The following is a 20,448-nucleotide window of genomic DNA, read 5'->3' as shown; positions in this document are numbered from 1 at the left end:
AAAGTTACGTGGGGAGGCTTTATGGGTGGGGGTGAATAGTAGCATTTTTGGGTTTTTTTAGGGTTCCAAGATAAGACATTGGTGTAGAAGCCAGTTTTCAACTATGCTAATGGTGTTTTGGGTTAGGGACTGAATTTCTGATGAGGAAGTGGCTGAGCCTATAAGTGTGGAGTCTGCATATTGGATAAAGGTAGCTTGAGGAATTACAGAATGGAGGTCATTTGTGAAGATGGAGAAGAGGAGCGGACCCAATATTGAACCTTGAGGGACACCTATGGCAACTGAGAGGTGGGAAGATAAGGTATTTGCCCATAGTACAGCTTGTTGCCTGTTAAGTAGGAATGGAACCACTGTATAGCAAGAGCATCCAATGACAGGTTTTTAAGTGTGTTTATGAGGAGGTGGTGGTTAACCATGTCAAAGGCTTTTGACAAATCAGTAAAGAGGGCTGAGGATAGTGTCGTTATTACGGTTTCTATTAATGCAGTCAGTAAAGGATAAGAGAGCAGAGGTGGTGCTATGAAATGGTCTGAAGCCATGTTGGCAGGTGGCTAATAAATTATTTTCAAGTTAGGTGGCTTAAAAGTTGCTTATGAATGCATATCATCATATCCAACGTGCTTGTTGTAGAGGATTAAATCCGTGACATTCTGGCCGTGTATCAGAGCCCAAATGCTGCATCTTCTTGAGCCTGTCTAAATAATGCACTGAAGAGTTGTTGCTTATTTTTTGGTACTGCTGAACCAGTTGAATGTCGTCTGATTAAATGTTATAGTTATGAAGAAGAAAATAATCTTTATGGGAAGCTAAGTTTTGTAGGCTTACCAGAAGAGTTGCAGAATTCAAGGGATGAAAATGTTGATTAATTTCCTAGTATTTTGTCTGTATTTCCATTTTGGTGAAGTAAGAACTTTATTTCTCACAAAAAACAGGAAGCACTCTTGTTTCTGTTTACCTAATTCCCTACAACATTTCCCCTTCCCATACTTCTTTGCACTGTATTCAATCATAGGCAGAGCTGCATCCAGTACAGGGCAGCAAAGGTAGTCACCTGGGGTCCACTGGCTGGGAGGGGGCCTCCGCTGGCCACAAGTTAAAAAAAAAACAGTACATCTTCTGTAAAGGTGTTTTACTTTAAGAGCACCCTTACATCACTGCTTGTATGCGTCATTGCACGCACATCTATTTGTAATTTTGCACACAAAATGGATATTTCGATAAGGTGACTGCGATGGTACAGAACATTTCTGTCTACTGCTGTACATAGAGATTTGCAGCACATCTTTCCTGTTTGTGTGTGTGTGTGAAATGCTTTGGGTAAGAGTGGCAGGTTAGTTAATTTAACCAGGCCCAAACCCTGTACCTTGGCTACAGGAGAGACCAGAGCCTTAATTCTCTCTACCCAACCATGCCTTTCATTTCCCAAATACAAGAAATCTGGACAAAGTCTTAAATAATGGAGGGGACTAACACCCAGAAACAGGGACATGTTTTAAATATTGCTCTTTTAAGGTTAGAATGTTAGAATAGTAGGTTTTGTGTTAGCTTGTGTTTTTTGAAGGATTTTAAGTCTGAAACTCAAATGTATGTCATTATTTGGTGACTTCAGTCCTCTGTAATTTGCCAGAAAAAAAAAACACAGGTTTTAAGAGGAGCAGAGCAAAAATGAGGAAAAAATCTGCACATTCTACAGAAATCTGTACAGTTCAGAGAGGTATTATTACCCTAACTACTTCAGTACATTTTCAATGATTTGTGTGTTTTTTAGTGCATTTTCAAGAAATTGTCAGCTTTGATGCATTTTCAAGGAATTGCAAGCTTCATGGGAAGAGAAGTTTTACTGATGGTCATTGTGTTTTAAGTGAGCAGCTGTTTTGTTTGTCAAATGGTCATTGCTGTACTATTGAATTTGAAATCTGTATTAGTAGCACAACAGAAGGCTGTGGTTGTAGTCCTACACCATTTAGATGTGTGTTGCTTATTATGTGTTGTACTTTAAAGGGGTATGGAGGTGCTGCAATCCTGAGTTTGTCATCCTTTGGATGAGATGCCTAGTAATTATAATATGTCATTGGTTTGCCATCCATTCCCTGTTGCAATGTTACCAGCTTATCAATTGTGTGTTTTATTTGTTTGTTTATATAATGTAACATAGGCACTTTACTCTTCACTGGCCACAGGTACTGAATTTGTAGATTAAGCACTGAATTACTAAGTTGTTTGCAAGCAGCAACAACTTCATTACAGATCTTTTTAATGTGATATTATTCAGATAAATTTTACTTCTGCAGAGATTGTGCATTATTGACTAATACTAATGGATTACAGTGACAGAAGTTTGAGTGGTGTTTTATTGTTGAAATGTTCTGAAATGGGCAGTTTTGTCGCTATTGGTTCATACGTTTTGTTCCATTACTTTCTGGAAAAGTGTTCACAACTGCAAATTTAAAACACTCTAACAAGTGTTGCTCTCTACATGGAATATAATTTAATATAGTCAGAACACATATATGCATGCATGGTCCTAAAAATGTGTGCAAGGGGCAATGGTTTGAAAACAGCCCAAAGGTAAACTTAATCCACCAGTAGCCAGATGCATTTTCTTTGAATGCAGGTTTGTCTCATTTCAATGAATACGAGTATCAGTGGCAAATAAGTTTACTGTTAGTAAAGTCTGTTTTAATTGTGAGACTGTATTGTTTTGTTTAGCAAATGTCTATCAGTGTTTCCGCTATAAAATTTGAAATAAAAGTTTTAATTTAAATCCAAATATCTGTAATCATTGTAGAAGTAAAGAAGAAAATAGTGTGCACAATGAGGTTTGAACCGTGTTTATGGTAAGTGGGGAGAAATGGCCAAGTAGTGGGACGCTGGAATAGGGTAGGGTGGAGGAGATGCAGTGGGGGTGCTGGTGTTTGTGTGTGGGGGGCTTCTGTTTGTATGTGGGTGGCCGGATCATTTACCCTGCATTGAGCCCCATTTGACCATGATATCAAGCCTGTTCCAAGTCACACCCCTCCCTGACAGCACCTGTCTCTCTTCTACTCCCCCCCCCCCCAAAAAAAAAAAAAAAAAAGTTTTCCTATTTTAACTACATTCTCAAGCTGTAGCCTTTTAAACTCTTGTATTCCTTACATTCCAGAGAAGTTATTAGGGCACTCTAACTCTCCTCCTTTATAGAAAATACTTCTTTCCTACCTACCCTCTATCAGCTTTCACACTCCACCACTGCTGAATGTCATCCTGCTCTGCAGGTTGTTTCCTTTTTTATCCCCATTTCCCCACTGCCTGCTAAATACAGCATACAGATCCTTTTACTTAATTTTGCTACTCCTCAGCTTATCCTCTGTTCTTCTATTACTGGGCTATCTCTCATCCTAGCATGACTTTATAGTAACTCTCAGCCTTTCTCCAACTCTGTCCCAGGATCAGGTGAGAAGGCATGAAATGTTTAAAATGCATAAATACAGTTGCATCTATAGAAAACTCTTGGCACAACCTCATGTTGATCAGTATTGAACACAGGAATGGTTAGGTAGAGGTGAGTTTAAGTCAAAAGACGAAAGTTTAATATTGGCAGCCCAAGATAGTGGACTTGTGTACACATTGATTTACAAAGTTCATTGAACATGTGGGAAAAACAGACAAAAATGGTAGGTTTTGTAAAACAGAATTGGAAACAGTTGCACATCTTGTTGCTGGTTGTGATATACTAATGGCAGAAGAACTTTATACTGAAAGGCATAAAAATGTGGCAAGACTGTTGCATTGGGGATTGTGCAACTAATATGGCAGCAGCAGCTGAAAAACCTTGGAAACATGAGCCGGAAAGCATTATAGAAAATGTTTATATCACGTTGACTCACCTACCAACAATTCAAAAAACAAATGCGAGAAAACCGGATATAGTAGTCCAAAACATTAACTACAGTGTCTTGCCTAGAAAGAGAGAGAGTGAGTCATAAAATACTGGGATTTGCAGGTAGAAACAAGGGTAATGTGGAAGGAGGATACCCAGACAGTTCCAATAGTAAGTAGTAGGTCTTATAAAAAAGAATTTACAGTCGTGCTTGGATATGATACCCATACATGTAATGCCATACGAATTGTAGGAGTCATTACTGGGCACACTGAGGGTGCTATGAAGAGCACTTCTGGCTAACATGAAAGACTGAAAACAATACCAGTTTCATGAACTTTAATCATACTTTGACATAGGAATAGAGTCCATTACCGTCATGGTGTCAGAAACCCAAAAGACCTGGAGAAATTAAAACCAGACATTTCATACATCCACTTAAACAACATGCTTATAAAACAATAAGTAACCTTTCCGAGTTTAACCCAGAATTGTTCTTTCCAGTCCTTAACATCTGTTTTAACTGGAATTTCATAAAAATCCTCCACTTAGGTGATGCTGTTAATGAATTCAATACAATTCCTGAATAGCTTTGCACGTCCTAGAAAGAAAAGACTAAAAACAAATGCAGTTTGGCTATTCAAAAGAGAAGAATGCTAATACAGAATATAGAAAAAGCATGGAAAGAGTGAAAAAATATAAAACACCACCATATCTTGAAAACTTCAGAATGCTTCTCAGTTATACTAAAAAGCAAATTATTGAAGACAAAAACTGTACTATAACAATTTTCAGAATAATAGTAAACACAACCCTAAAAAATCTAAATAGCAATTAAAGAAATTTTGCAAACCAGCTGTAAATTCAACCCTAACCCCTGTCCCAGTAGCTCATCACTCAAAACTGCAATGCAGTTCAATTCTTATTTTGTAGATAGTACAGCATCTCTAACCAAACTTTCTGGTATGTCTACTCTTAATCCTGCGTAGTAGCCATGTGTCATCACATCCACTTCACTTTCAAACATGTGTCCAATCCTATATAAAACTACTCAACACAAGCCATGCTCCACTTCAGCTGATGGCTGTCCAACCAAGTACCTTACAGTAGCAGCCAATAGCATTGTCTGCCCTGTCTCACTTCTCATTAATAGGTCAAGCCAGGAGTCCCATGTTCCCTGTTTCTGGAAAAAGTCACTCATTATTCCTCTGCACAAAGGAGGAAATTCAACAGACATTACTAACTTTAGACTTATAGCAATCTTGTTCCCCCTCCCCAAATTGTTTGAAAAATGTATTCAAAAACAGTTGCGCTCTCTTGCTGAATGAACGGCTATCCCCCACACAACATAATACTAACACTGCTCTTCTCACCTATGTAAATATTGTTAATAAAGCTAGAGATAACGGTAAACTAGTCTCTTCCTTGTATCTGGACTTGACTAAAGCCTTTGACACAGTACGTCACAGCAAACTTCTACTTCCGATGCCCTCATTGTCTCTCTCATCCCACCAAGCTACCTACCCAATAGGTATTGGTCAGTAAAATGGTGCTCTACCCTCTCTCCATACCTCCCAGTCACCACTCGTATACTGCAAGACTCTTGTCCTTGATCCCCTCCTCTTTTAACAGTTTCACCAACCCATCCATGCAACAGGCATCCCTAATAAAGTACACAAATGACTCCACACACATTTGCATATCTGACAACATGGCACACCTCAAAAAAGCTTAACTAGAGAAGCTTTAATGGCAACTGAAACATTGCTTGGTAACCCTAAAAAAAAAAAAAAATCAAAATACTACCCCCCCCTCCCCCAATCCCTCTCCTATGAAAAAAAAAATTAAAGTCCTTTGTCTTGATAATACAACCTTTGAAGTCACTTGTTATAGCAAATTATTAGGGATAATAGTGGATGATAAACTTAAATTTGATGGATGATGAACTTAAATTCAATCTGCATATACAAAATTGCATAAGAAAAAAAATCATCAAAACTGGGAATGCTTTATAGAGCCAAAAACCTTCTCACGGATGTAGCTAAAGCTGCACTTGCCACTACTTACCTCTTACCCACACTTTGTGGAGCTTCCATGCTTACTAACCTACAGGCATCACAAAAATCACAATTTAAACAATGCTATAACAAAGTTTGAATTTGCAGCTACAAGAACAGAACCCGCCACTGTATAGCTCTGAAAATGCTAAATTGGTTAGAAGCATCTCATTAGCTAACATATGCACAACTTCGTACCACCTGAAAAATTGTTTGGAATCCATCTGCTTGAACTGCACTGAATACTATTTTGCACAACTATGTTCCGAGTTGGTCATTGTGATCAAATGACCAAATATTCCTGTCAGTCCACAAACCTGTCAAATCAGCTAGGTATTGTTTGTACTCGTACCATATTGCTAAGCCCTGGAACTCCATATCTGTATCCATCATGTCCTTCAAAACCATTCTGAAAGACTTCATAACCAAAATATGGCTTTGTTCTTGCTCAGTACCAGGATAAACTGTATCCCTAAATGTGAACAAATATACCTGTTCATACCTTACAATCTCCCTACTGTCCCTTCTTCACTCACTTCCTTACTTCTATCAGATTCTCTTGGGTTCATAGTTTCATAGGTGTTTACTAGGCTAACAACCACAAGAGCGTTTTTAAGCCTAGCCATGCATCCCAAGTCTCTGACAAGTTCTGATACCCTTAATAAATGTAAGCAGGGGCTTGGGAGATGAAAGATTTACAAGCTAGTGCCTGGGAGATGAACCATTTACAGGTTGCCTTTGTCCATTAGAAAGACAGATGCCAAACCAGGATGAATTTCCTGTTCCCTGTCCAAATGTCCACATTGCATTTGATCTGGGTTAGGGAGGAGCACTGCTTTACATTAATGGGGAGCCTGTTCCAGAAACTAGGTAGTCTCTGTGATACATACCTGTCTCGCCAGCATGTCCTGTTTATATCACAGGCAAGGTTTAAGTCTTTAGAATGGGTAATTCTGGTGCTTTGTTTTGCGGATATGCAAGAGGTCCATAGAGTGGGGTCTGACAGTGCACTGTATGTCGGACATAGATCTCCCCTCAAATGCCTGTAAGAGACAGAATACAAGGATAGAGCCTTGAGGCGGTGTGCATAGGACGTTTTACTTAAGCTCCGTATTCTTTTAGTGAGGAACTTCTGTAGATGTTCCAGTTGTTGGCTATGCCTGGTTAGGTACATACCAACAGGGGCATTAAACTCAATAACAGGTCTGATGAATGCTGAATACAATGGAACAATGATTTCCTTGTACTTAGATGGCATACCTTTGTTTATAAGTTGTGCAGCATAGAACGATTTCTTCACTACTGTAGACACATGATGGTCAGAGGCCAGATTACTGTCTGTGTTTGTCCCCAAGTCTCTGACTACTGGGTCAGCTCTAAGGGGTGTGTTGTCAGTATGATAGATACCAGGGGTGGATGACTTTCCGAAGGGTATTGTTATGCATTTCTTAGCATTTAGTTTTAGTACTTGGCTCTGACACCAGTTGTTTCTGTGGCAGCACCTCCTGGAGAACATTTGTGTCATTGTGGGATTCATTGACCGCTTCTAATTTGCAGTCATCCGCACATGTCAGCTAGACACCACTGACATTTGCCTTGACTTCAGATATGTAAAAGCCTAAAAGCAGCAGTCCAAGGACTGGTCCTGGAGGGACTCCACTTGTGACTGGCCTCTTTCTAGAGGTGGATTCCTCAGTTCTGACTTCCTGGGTCTTGTCTCGGCGCCTGTTGTCTGTCCACTGGGTGACATACGAGTTTATACTTAACCTCTTGAGTTTTTCAACAATGCCCAAGTGGGGTATTGTCATATGCCTTGGCCAGGTCAAGGTAGGCAGTGTGAACCATTTTGCCCTCCTCAGTTGCTTTGGTTACCTTCTGAAACAAGTACACCAGGTTGAGTAGGCATGATCTACCCTTGACGAAACCAAACTGGGATGGGTCCAGTGTCTAGAGGTTTACTATGTCACTGTTGGTCATTTCCATAATTCTTTCCATGGCTTGACATACAAGACTAGTGAGACTTATGGATCTGTCGTTTCCACGGTCTGTAGATGGCCCAACTTTTTGCAGAGGGTTGGCTGTTGCTGTTCTGCATTCATGAGACATGAAACCTGTTTGGAGGCTATAGTTAAATAGCAGTTCCAGAGGCCCTGGTAGGTCATGTTTCATTCTATTTAGAAGGCATCCTGGGATATTGTCTGGGACTATTAATGCAGTGTTCTTGGCTTTAGAGAGAGCATTAAGGACCTGTTCCCTAGTGATAGCAGGGGTAATTATATTTGATGGTATTTCCTGAGGGAAGGTTGAGGGGGAGAGAGAGGAGTAAAGTTGGAGCTGAATTTTTCAGCCAGTAGGCTTGCTATATCTTCTAGCTCAGTATAGGTGGCTCCATTTACAATGGGTTCTGTGCACAATTGTGTATTACCTGTGAGGTTGCAGACATAGCCAAAGAAAGCCTTTGGTTTTCCTTGGCCTGGGAGGCCAAATTCACCTCAAATTTAGCTTTGTTAGACTTTATTTGTCCTCTGAGTTGTTTTAGTTTGAGTGTGCTTTTATCCTACTGGTTGCCACACCTCCTATTTTTTGCTGTGATTTTCTTCCTTCTGTTATACAACCTGTTGATTTTGTGATTCCACCAGGGTGGCTTGTTTTTTGAGTTAGTTCTGTACTACTACCTGGTGAGTACGGCTGCCTCTATCCAGCTATTAACATGGTTGTACAGGGTTTCTGTGAATAGTTCTGCATAGACAGCAGTGTTTTCAGGGTTTATGGGGACTTGAAATTTTTTGCCAGGTTATCATTTAGTAGCAGAAGGTTAGCCTAAGAGGAGTACCTGAATATTCCAGGTTTAGCTGGGGGTCCAAGTTTTATTTTTACTTCAAAGGAGAACATTTTGTGGTCCGACCTTACCAGGGAAGACATTACAGTAGGGGGTGTGCAGCACTCTGCCATATTAGTGAGGACCAGATTCAGTATGGCTGTATCCTTGGTTGGTGTACTCTCTGGTTCAGGGAATTTGTGTTTGCAAAATCCAGCAATATCTGTGCCTGTACGTTTGGTGTTGTATAGGATTCCCAGTTAATAGAGAGGTAATTAAAGTTGTCCATGAGTATGGTATTGGGTTGGATGGTTTGTATTTCTAATAAGTTTAAATAAATGTTTTTGATTTCCTGGGTCATAGAGGGGGATCTGTAGCTGGCAAGGAAGTGATATTAGATTTTGCCTATGGTGATTTGAACATGGAGCAGCTCAAGTGCATTGTCCTGTTTGACCAGCCTTGAGGTATGTATATTTTTATATATATATATATATATATATATATATATATATATATATATATATATATATAGACTGCTCACCTTTTGTCCCTATCTGTGTAGTAGCTGGTCTAAATGTGTGTAAGGCATTATAGCCTTGCACTGTTGGTGTGCTCTCCGGGGCTTTAAACTATGTCTCTGTGACCGCACAGACATCAGCATTCTCTAGGGTGAAGAGACCTTCTAAGGAGTGGAGTTTTTTGTTTAGACTCCTAGCATTGAGCAATAATACCTTTAGATTTTCTTGGTTTTGATTTGCTATGTCAGAAGTACTTTGTTTGACATCGCCTAAAAAGGCACTGTGGGGGAAGACCATGTTTTAGCTAATATTCAAAAGCCTAGGGGGAGAGGTGCAGACCATCCTTGGCAAAACAGCGTTGTCTGTTGATCATCTCTTTCCAAGCTGCAAATATTGCAGCCCCTTACAGTGACACCAGAAACTAAGCCATTTATTAAAGTCAATTATCTTTTGTTCGTGTTGTGGCATCATCCTTGGAGAAGGTAAAATGGTGCTCATTGCCAGTCTCGTACTAGTCTGAGATGCATTCAGAGAGCTCCATGATGTCTCTCTTCATATAGTCCAGAGAGGTATGTATCAGGTCATTTACTTCCACGTGGACTGTAACGGAGTCATACTGGTGCTTGTGGTTTGATGACCTGAGTGTGTGCGTAATATGGTGAATCCTAACCCCCTGATAAACAACTGACTGTGACTTTCTCCTTACTCAGCCTGGTGAGAGGGACATCAGAGTCTCTCTCAGTGGTGTCTTCAATGACCAGAATGTTGGATTGTGTGGTGTCTTGCCTTATAGGCTTAGAGGTAGAGGCTCCATGAGATGTAGCTGTATGTGTTGATGTGGGTGTTGTTTTGAAAGAGGGCATTTTTATTTATTTATTACTATTTTTATTTGTATTTGTTTACCAGGAGTGTCCATTGGGCCGGAATAAGCCCGTTTTTCATTGGAGGCCTGGGGAGAAAAGCTCCAATAGACATGTCGTTACAACTTTGTTAATTACAGATTGAATTAACAGAGCTACAGTTAGCTACAACAAAGCTAAAAACAGTTACAAATTAGATGAAGTTTAACAGTCAGAAGTGATCATTATTTTAGATAAACATCAGTTGAGCAGAAGTGAACAATAATATACAATGAAATTGGCAGTGTGCAGTAAATAGAAATGTCTAACAAAGTCATAGGCAGTGGATAAAGCAGAAAAGAAAGAAGAAGAAAGAAACAGATGGAGTTGAGTGTTACAGATTTAAAATGGTTAGGGATATGTGCGAGAGATGATATTTTGGGATAGGTCAGGTTATATGGGGTCTGGAGCAAGAGCATTGCCAGTGGGTAGATAGGTGGAGGTGAAGGGCCTGTTTGAAGGAGTTGGCATCCTTAGTGAATCTGTGCGGTATTGGGAGTGAGTTCCATAGTTTGGCAATGCAGAATGAGTAGAGTGTTTGACCAGCAGGGAGGGTGGGTTTTTGGATGAGCAGTAAGGTCTCATTTTCTTATCTAAGGGGTCTGTTTGGGTGGTATCAAGTTAGAGTGGTGGAAAGAGATGGACAGGCGAGAGCTTTATAGATTATTTTGTGAGCTTTAGTGAGTTGTTGGTAGATGAGGTATCGTGGTACTTTGAGCCATTTGAGTATGTAAAGTGAGGAACAGTGGTGTGAGGAATTATGTAGTATTATTTGCAAATTTGGAGATTTTATTGCAGCAGGTTTTTATTTTGGCTTTTAGGGAGGTTTGTATGTTAGTGAGAAGAGGGGCACCATATAATAGGAATGGTAATAGGAAGGTATAGGGGTTAAGGAAGTGTTTGTGCCTATAGAGGGTTCCAAGTTTTTGGTAGATTTTTCTGATGTTGTGAATGTGTTGGTCAAAGGTTAAGCTTTCATCTATGGTAACACCTAGTAATTTTGTATATGGGACTACTACTTTGGTGGTTTTGTTTAGTGAATAGATTTTGAAGTCTGGTTTGTTTATTATGGTGGTTTTCTTTGGAGTGAAAAGAAGTTTGGTTTTGTTGGGATTGAGTGTAAAGTGATGTAGTAATCCAGTTTTCAGTGGAAAAGAATGCTTGCTGTGTGCGTATGAGTAGTTTGGTACTGGCGATACAAATTATAGTTGAGTCACCTGGGTACTGAATAACAGAGTTGTTGGTAACACAAGAGTGGAAGTCTTTAATAAAAGTACTAGAGTAGAGCTCCTAATATGGACCCTTGAGGGAACCCCTGTGGGAGTATGTAGGAATGGTGAGAAGGAGTTTAGCCATCTAGCAGATTGTTCTCTATTGGACAGGTATTTGGAAAACCAGAGTAAGGTTGGTGGGGGCATACCTAAAGTGGAAAGGTTAGGGAGAAGAAGGAAGTGGGAGATGGTATTGAAAGCCTTAAATAAGTCAAGGAAGAGGGAGGAAACTAGTTTTCCTTCATTATGAGCTTGGTTAATTGTATTCATGAATGATGAGAGAACGGTGGTGGTACTGTGGGCAGGGTGGAAGCCACGTTGACAAGGAGATAGAAGATGGTTATTCAGTATATATTTTTGGAGCTGGGTGTGAATACATTTTTCTACGATTTTTGAGATGGGGGACAGTATAGCGATGGGATGGAAATTGGAGGTATCTATGCAGTTGCCACCTTTATGTAGGGGAAGAATATATGCTTTTTTCCAGATAGCTATGTAGGATTCCTGTATTGATCTGTTTAAGTGTGTGCTAATGGGGCTGCTGAGGGTGTTTGTGTACTTCATCTAGGAGGTCTTTGTGGTTTAGGAAGGATACATTTAAGTGCCTCAGCATATGTGGGTCTATGTCTGCTTTGAATTGTGTGTGATGGGTGCATGCAGCGTGTGTACTTCTGACAACCTTATTGACATTAGGAGTACTTTTATGTGAGAGCTTTGCCTCCAGTGACATTGTGTAAATACATCGTTCATATACCATATCCGTTTGTTTCAGAATTAACTGGTTGTCAGTAAACCTGAGGCAATTTCTACATTGCCTCAGGATTCCCATATCCACCAGGCTGGTAACAGAGGTAGGGAGAAAGTTCATATCCATGGCAGCAGACCCTTTTTTATTGATTAGATAGCTGGAGTGAAAATATAAAGCGATATCAAGAGTATTCGTTTAACTCTGGGGGCAGTGCTTGTAACTGCAAACTAGCTGTCCTTTTTTCAACTAGGTATTGGAGAAATTTCAATCGTGCTTTAACAGAAAAAAATGTCGCTCGAGTTGCCGGAGTCTGTGCAGGGCACAGCCAAACAGTTGAGGGGAAAGTAATACATAGACCCCGAAAATTTAAGGATGACTTATTTAAGCAGATATTCTGAAGTTAGAAACAAATCAAACAGTATTTAACTAAAAACAAAGAATTGTCTTGCTAAGAATGATGAAAAGTGGGGAGTCTCATGAATGGCTACTGCTTGCCTACTACTACTGCTGCTGGTCTCACCACAGCTTCACTTTGCTGGGATACAATGCTCTTTTGCTTCTTTTCTCACCAGAAGCAAATGTTAGCACCAATCCCATGATGAGAAGCAGGCCACGGCCTGTTTGATGATCCACTGTATTGTCCCAGATGATGGAAGGTCTGTAGGCTAGTTGTAGCCTTTTCCTGGTAGATGCCTTGAATAGCAGCCAGACCAATCAGGAACTTTAAGCACAAATGCTCACTGTCAAATCAGAAACTGTCGGGGTCAGTGCACTCTGCTCCTTCTCTAACCAGGAGCGGACTATAAGCACAAATTTGAAGCTGTCACCTATGAAGCAGTTATTAGGCTTTGTGGTGATCAGCAGTCCCCAGGAAATAATGTCCCTGTGCTCCTTCTCTCACCAGGAGAAAACAGCAGCACTAATCTCAAGATCACTACTGAGAGGCAGAATGCTGGCTCTCCAGTAACTGGTGGTCTTGCAATTGATTAAAGGTAAGATGAAAAAGTGGGTTAATATTATAAACACTGCAGTGTGCACCAAGCAGTTAGATATGAAAAAGGGGGTAACTGATGTTTAGTCTTTCTAAGTGGAGAGCCACTAATTTTAAAAGAACAAGATAGATTGAAAGGGGGCGTGCACTTTTGTTTTCTGGCTCTGTGGAATACAGTGGGACGGCCAATAAATTTAAATAGTTGAAGGGGAGTGATTTCAGAAAATAATTTTGTGCTTACAACAGCCAGTGAACTGGGAGAAGGGAAGGAGATATGTGGTCAAATTAGCATAAGAGGCAGGCAACTAGAAAGGCAATCGTGTTGAAGAATACAACAGCAGTAGGTTGGGAAAAGTCTGTGTGACTCGCAAGACACAGCTTTGGTCTCTTTCTAAGTTTAATATGCAGTTCAAAGCAGAATACAAGTAAAACATAGTGTAAAAAAACAAAATAGAAGGCGGCAATAAAATAATACAAAGTACAAGAGATCAAAAGCAAACTAACCTTTTCCTCACAGCAAGTTGCGTCAGAATCTTGGTGAACTTTTCCCTGGTTTTCTCTCTAAATGTACAGTAAGCCTTCTTTTCTCTTACTTTGTATGGCAGTTCCTGTTTGTATTTTACAACTTACCTTTAATTTCTCTGTAAACTGGCTAAAATTTCCTCTAAATATTAAATCATTGTCATATAATTGTATCTGGTCTTAGCCAATGTTTCCATATTATGTCTAATTTGGTATAATTTTTTAAACTGTACTTTTTGTGCTATTTTTAAAGACTGTAAAAGTCTTGCTCTTGAAATGTTTTGTAATACTTTGGAGCTTTTCTGCCTGGGCCTGCACTGAAAAACGGGATCCTACCCAGTTGGTCTCTTGCAGTAATCAAATGTCAGTAAATAAAAAATTACTGCCTTCATTTAAGTGTCATAGGCTGATTTTCTTTGTTTATGCAGCTGTACCTTTTTTAACACTGGATGCCATAAAAATTATTTTTAGCCATGGTTTTGGGGAAAGAAAATTCTTTTGCTCGATATGAATGGTATACAGTGTGTAAATGATGTATATTCTCACTTTTTCAAGGAACAGCATTAATTATTTGATGGGCTCGTGGTGGCCAAACCTTGAAGATCTTTATGAGGCAAATGTCCCAGTGTATCGGTTTATTCAGCGTCCTGGGGATCTGGTTTGGATTAATGCTGGCACAGTTCACTGGGTTCAGGCCATCGGCTGGTGCAACAACATTGCTTGGAATGTTGGCCCTCTGACAGGTACTGTTAAGTTCTTCTTTTAAGTCGTCACCGCCTTTAATTTATTGTAATTCATCTGGGCTATTGCATACGTTTTCATTTCAGAGTTTACAAACACCTGAAGTAAATCTGTTTTTCTGTTTCTCTGTCTTTACGGTTCTTGATATTTAGAATGCATCATGACTTGCATATTGGCCTTGAGTACAGAGTATATGTTTTTGCCTAGTCAGCAGCCTACCACTCATACTTGGTAAGATCTGCTCATCTTTTTATTTTAAAACAGTCTAAAGGGACAGATCCTTGCCTGCAGTTTCATAATTTTGAGTGCGTCTTGTGTAAGAACTTTTTTTTGTTTTTTTCTTAATGTTCCTTTTTTAACTCTGAATACATTTCTAAAAAGTTTCTTAATATTGTTTTGTGTTTCACATTGAAGATCGCACGTGGATCTGTTGAAGTACTAATGGGGCAAAAAATGAATTTTCAGAGTAGTAGTTATCTTTGTATCTATTGAGTCAGCCCTTATGGAAAAGCCTACTTCATTCTTGTTTTTCTCAGGGTCTCAGTGCAGTAGTTCTGACTGAGACGAGAAAAGAAGTTCATGTTCGCCGTCATACCTGAAGGAAAAGCGAACAATGAATAATGAAGTTGTAATTTCTTGTCAGAGCGTCATTTGTATGATCACACCTTAGTGGCTAAGGTTGTGCTTTCAGACAAGGGTGTTATTTGAATTACACAGTGTCAAAAGTCAAATGTGTAATCCTCTCAGCAGCAGTGTAAACAGCCTGCTCTGCAAAATCCTTGCCCAGGGATTACAGCTAGTACTAATTAGGCCTCAAATTAACATATTTGCACTTATTTCCTCTGTTTCATCACGTGCCTTCTTGTTCATGACAGTTGAGACCATCCTCCCATCATGCAGAACTGAAACACCTAGAGGGCATTTTATTTTGACTTTTAGATGGTTTTATTTACACCCTTGTGTTTGCTATGTATTGTGTCAAAGATACCTACCTGTTCCTCACATGAGCCATCATGTAATACTGGAGTCTGTAGTCAGTATTTGGAGACTTCAGAGGGCTTTTTGTTGTCATGGAAAGAGTTCATAGCACATTGGATATTGGATAATCCAAGAAGTTGTATAATGAGTCTTACAATATGAGGTCCCTCTTGGGGTGGAGGGAATCTTTTTATATGTTTATTTTGTGTCCTTTTTCCTATGACAAGTATGAGATTTAGATGCTAAATACTCTGCCTTTGTTGCCTGAAGCCCAGTAATGTTTTATTCAGTAGTGCAGGGCAGGATGAAGCATTTTCCAACACAGTGGAAAACAAACGATCCAAATAGCAGCTGTGCTATCCATCTTACAAAATTCATTCTTTGTGTAATGTATCCCACTTCCTGGCAAGTATGCGGTGAAATTGTTCTTGTAGGTTGCCTGACAGGATCCAGGGTGCCACATTTTGAGTGGATAATATGTTTTAAAGCATGCAGTCCAACTGCTTTTTCAATGTTGACCAAGTGTGAGACAGGCCCTAGACAGAGTCCTAGAGGTTGGGTTGTGCATAAAAAAAGTTTTTTTTTTCTGTGTTAAAATCTTTTAAGTCACTGTATCTATTGTACTTGACCACACATTAAGAACAGTTTTGCAAGGCAGAACCAGACACTTATGGAAGTTCTCCCAGAATCAATAAAAGTGGTTCATACTTTCAGCTGAAATGCAGAAGGCATGCAGGCAGTCATGCTGAGTATATGACACAGTAGATTAGCAAGCCAAGACCAAAGAGTCTTTATGTTCATTCTCTGCTACAAGTTGTTGATCAGTGTGCTGTCCAGTGCGGTCCATTAGAGGGAGTCAAATCTATCTTTTGGAGAACCTGCCTGTCTCTTTTGACTTGAAAGAGCAAAAGTAAGAGTTTGTTTCTGTCTAGAAGTTCCTCAGAACTTTGAAAGATCCAGTGCATATGTTGAGTAAACATTATGGGTCTAATCCTCAAGGTAGTCGGCTTCAACTTTGATTGCCTGATGAACTTGTTTTAGCAGTACAATAATTAATAGATTAATAATATTAATACAATAATTAATGGCATAGAGAGCTATAAAGTCATTCACTTGCACTGGTAAGACGTCCATCCTTGGTAATTTGCAGGACTGTCTGGTGTTTGGAAATTATTCGTGAGAATTTTTCATCATGTTTCTGTGATGCTGCTCTGCTTCTAGTTTTCCAGTTCCTTTTAGCTGTATGTTAAATTTGGACATGCCAGGACAGTCCCTCAGAGCATTTTGGTTGTATGTTTTGTTTTCATACAAAGCTTGCTCCTTGGCATTTTTGTTACTCATTTTGAGTCAAATCATTAGTTTGTTTTCATTCTTAATGCCATTTGTTTCTGCCAGTTCATATCCTTACTATTGATGTACAGCCCCTTCGACCTCTCCCCTATCAAGATTTAGTATACCTCCATCCCTGTCTAGAAAGTGTACCTGTGGATATCAGATTGTGCCTAGTAATGACCACTCTCTGTGCCCTGTGGTTAGAGGAACACTATAAGTCCCTGCCTGCTGTATCTACGAAGATTTCAGTAGAGCCATAATTGGTTAAACACAAGAGAAGCTGTCTTCACACTTCAGAAAAAAGACATCACTGTCAGATTCTGTCCTCAACTTGACTGTGACTCGAATTCTATTTTCACTTTTACAGTAGGCCAAAAAGGTGTACAAAAGCCAAAAGTGGTCATGAGAAAGCCTCTTGCGCCAGTTCTTCCAGTTAGTCTCCTGACATTAGAAGCCGCATATTCACAGCTCATACCCAACAGGATGTTGTAGGCTGAACTCTAACTCTGACTCCAGCCCTCAGCGATAAGGATGTCTAGCATGAAAACATGTAGCTGCAGCCGGTTATTTCCATATTGGAACCCACACCTTGACATTCTCAGCCGGTCAGTGTAAAAAGAAGACTCATGCCAGGTACATCCACCTCTGGCACCAAAAATAGACCTGAAGCATATTATGTAGGCTTTGTGGCTGTTGAGAGACAGCTGTTGGCTACGATGTCTTCTAGCACCAGAGTGAGAGAGGAAATACAGGAGTTCTTTGGCTTTCCCTGCTGACATGGGCTGGCCTTGCATATTCCTCAATGTAGACATTATTCCTAGCTTTGCTGAAGCTTCTTGCTCCAGTTGCCACTGGCATCAGCCTTGTAGTTGAACATTGACATAACTTTGACCCATGGAAGTTGTACCACAAGAACTGTATTCAGTGTCACTTACAAAGACTGCTGTTGCAGCACCTTCATAGTAACTGGTGGTGTACCCTTGGGCCGGTCTCCAGTGTTGGACTTTGCTTCCATGTAGACATTTATTTCCAGTATGTTTGCTGTGCTGTAACTGTAACCTTTCCTGTCCAATGTGCACCCTGTTCCATTGCTGATAACTCTGGTGAAGGCTGTTTATGACGAAGGGTCAGGTAGTTGGAACAGTTATGCAGCTGGTGCCCCAGTAGTCGCTGCTCATGCACAAAAGTCTTGCAGCTGAGATACTCAAATGGGTCAGCTGTGCAGTTCTGTGTGAGACATTTTGCCACAAAAAAGACTTTGAGAGTCAGAACTCCACCCCAAATAACCCCCACAACACCCTTTTCAAATTCAAGCATTTGGACTCACCCCAGAGGTTTCCCTGAAGCAGGCAATTGGGAAATTTTCTCCATGTGATGCTGGAAAGTGGGGATGGGTACCGACCTACTTCCTTAGCTCCAAGGGCAAACTGCAGCAGGAGTGCTGATTTATTCTGTTGATCTCAGTGGTCCCACTTCTAGTGGATATTCTTAAAGATGCCACTGTTGTGGCCTAGGAAAATCCTGATACATTAACCCCAGTGCTCAGAAAATCAGACAAAGTTTTTCATCCTCCCAGGGGACTGGTCTGTTTGAATAACCCAAAACCATATCTTGTAATGAATGCTGCAGCCCTTTAGCAGGCAGCATGTCTCCCCAAAGTCCTGCTGTCCATCTGTGAGGTAAAGATGCTACCATTGGACTGCTTAGGGAAGTATACTTTTACTTCCCCAACACTGCTGTTGTTGGTACTTTATACATGCTTTATTTCCAGTGGGACTTAATGGATCAGATAAGATTTGCGGCTGAAGACTTTCCAAATGGGGAGGCAAGATTTAAAAAAATAAATAAATAAAATAAACCCAAGTTGCCACATATTTTATACTCGTGATCCTTCACATCCGTGTCATTTGGAGCGTAGCTTAAGGTTCAGTCAGAGCTGCAGACATTGGCATAATGATACCCTAGTATGCATAGCTCAAGCTCATCAGTGTCATTAAAGCCAAGAAAGTTGCATTTATGGGCTCCCAGGTCTCAGGATCCCTCTTTTTTTAGAGAAAAGATTAGCGGGCACCTTAAAAATGAAGAGCAGGATAAGACCCTGCCTACGCAGAGTTTGAGATTTCAGCCTCCCCAAGTAGTGTTTCCAGAAATGCAGAGAAGTCATTGTTGGATGTGTTTCCAGAGTGGGCTAGAGCAGCAGCATCACCAGTTAAGAGCAGAAGACCTTGGGCAGGCTCCTTAATCAACATTGCACACAGAGACAAAAGGAACTGATGCCAATGAGGGGGATGTAAGAAGAAAACTGGCTTGCAAAATTGTGAAGACTTCACAGTTTCCTCTGGATGCAGTCTTGGGAAGGTTGTCCTGTCATCTGACCATGTAGTACCACATCCCTCTGGGCAATGGAATCAGGAGCATTAACTGAGAGGTTATTGAATCCTGTTTAAGTAACCTCTGCAGCTATGAAGTCCCTACTTAATGTGTTATCCTGACAATGTTGCATATAAGCTAAGCAAGAAAACTGGCCAGGAGGAGGTCTCACCAGACCAGAAAGGCCAAGGCTATTACACCAGATTTGTTTCTGATGCCACATAAATCTGGGTTCTTCAAGGCTTTTCTGGATCTTAGGGGCCTTTCTGCTAAAACAAAAGATCTGATGTCCGTCTTCATCTGTTCTTGACTTCTGGGTAATGGTTCCAATCGTCTGAACTGATTTGGCCATTATGCAGCTCGCAAAAAAAAAAAAAAACTCTTCAGCTAAAAGTCTGCCCACAAAGCCCCTCTCTACATTACCTCAGATCTCGTTTGCCACTCTTAAAGCAAGACATGTCAGCCGACTCTCCTCTCTCATAGCCAAGTAAAAATTTGTTTTCTTGTAATCTCTCTCATTAACGCTTTCTACCTTATAGTTCTATAGTTTTCCTACTTTAGTCTATCCTCTAATAGTGAATGTGTTTCCCTTCCTTTTACTGTTAGTATTGCTAACTACCTTCATTGGTAGCTCCCTTCCCCCCCTCTCCTTCTTCCCATTAGGTAATCTCTCTACCATTGCTGGTAGTGTATCCCCTTGTGGTTAGAGTGCTTTTCTCCTTTTTTCTCCTCTTTCTACCTCTCCTACTCTATTTTAGAGCGATGAAAGATGAATCTAAAGTTACCACAACTGGTTTCAAGCAGTGTAAAGAGTGCAGCAGGAAAATGCCGAACTCTGATGGACATGAATGTTGCTTGTACTGTTTGGGTGCATTCCATTTGAATATGGAGTGCTCTGTCTGATAGGGTTTCAGTAATAGAGCCCTGGTAGAGTGTAAAAACAAGTTCATCCTCAAAGGATTTCTTAAAGCCCCTTTCGAAGAAGCCTTATTCAAAGCCAACCAGTCGCCTCTGGTACTAAAACTTCTCGTTCAATGCTGACATCTCTTTCAGCATGGACTGAAACTGAAATCAAAGGCTCCAAAGCTTTTGGAGCAGAGTGACTCTTCGGCACCAACCCCCTTACCTGTGCCTTCGACACTGATCACAACTTCCAAACGGGCTACAACACCAACTATACTACTACTTTGGCTACTGTTCCAACCGATTCCCACTGCTGTCGTGGTGGTGTCAATATCTCCTATGGCTGCTCAGATGATACTGACGACAGATGTTGTGATTCAACCCAGGACTACTTATTCTTCATCTATTGACCTTTGTTTGGGGCAACTCCCCAGTCTGATT

At 40.4% G+C, this 20,448-nt stretch overlaps 1 protein-coding gene across 1 annotated transcript in view; it reads left to right on the top strand.

Annotated features, from left to right (window-relative positions):
• KDM6A (lysine demethylase 6A) overlaps positions 1-20,448 on the top strand; it is a gene marked incomplete in the record, with an annotated part of 3,528,619 nt that overhangs the window by 3,164,584 nt on the left and 343,587 nt on the right. The window contains 1 exon segment of the mRNA XM_044072373.1: positions 14,239-14,426. Coding sequence (XP_043928308.1) covers positions 14,239-14,426 — 188 coding nt within the window.

The sequence above is a fragment of the Protopterus annectens genome, chromosome 5.part0 (assembly GCF_019279795.1).
Source record: "Protopterus annectens isolate FY-2018-M chromosome 5.part0, PAN1.0, whole genome shotgun sequence".
NCBI classification, from domain to species: Eukaryota; Metazoa; Chordata; order Ceratodontiformes; family Protopteridae; genus Protopterus; species Protopterus annectens.
This window is presented reverse-complemented; position numbering and strand designations above follow the sequence as displayed.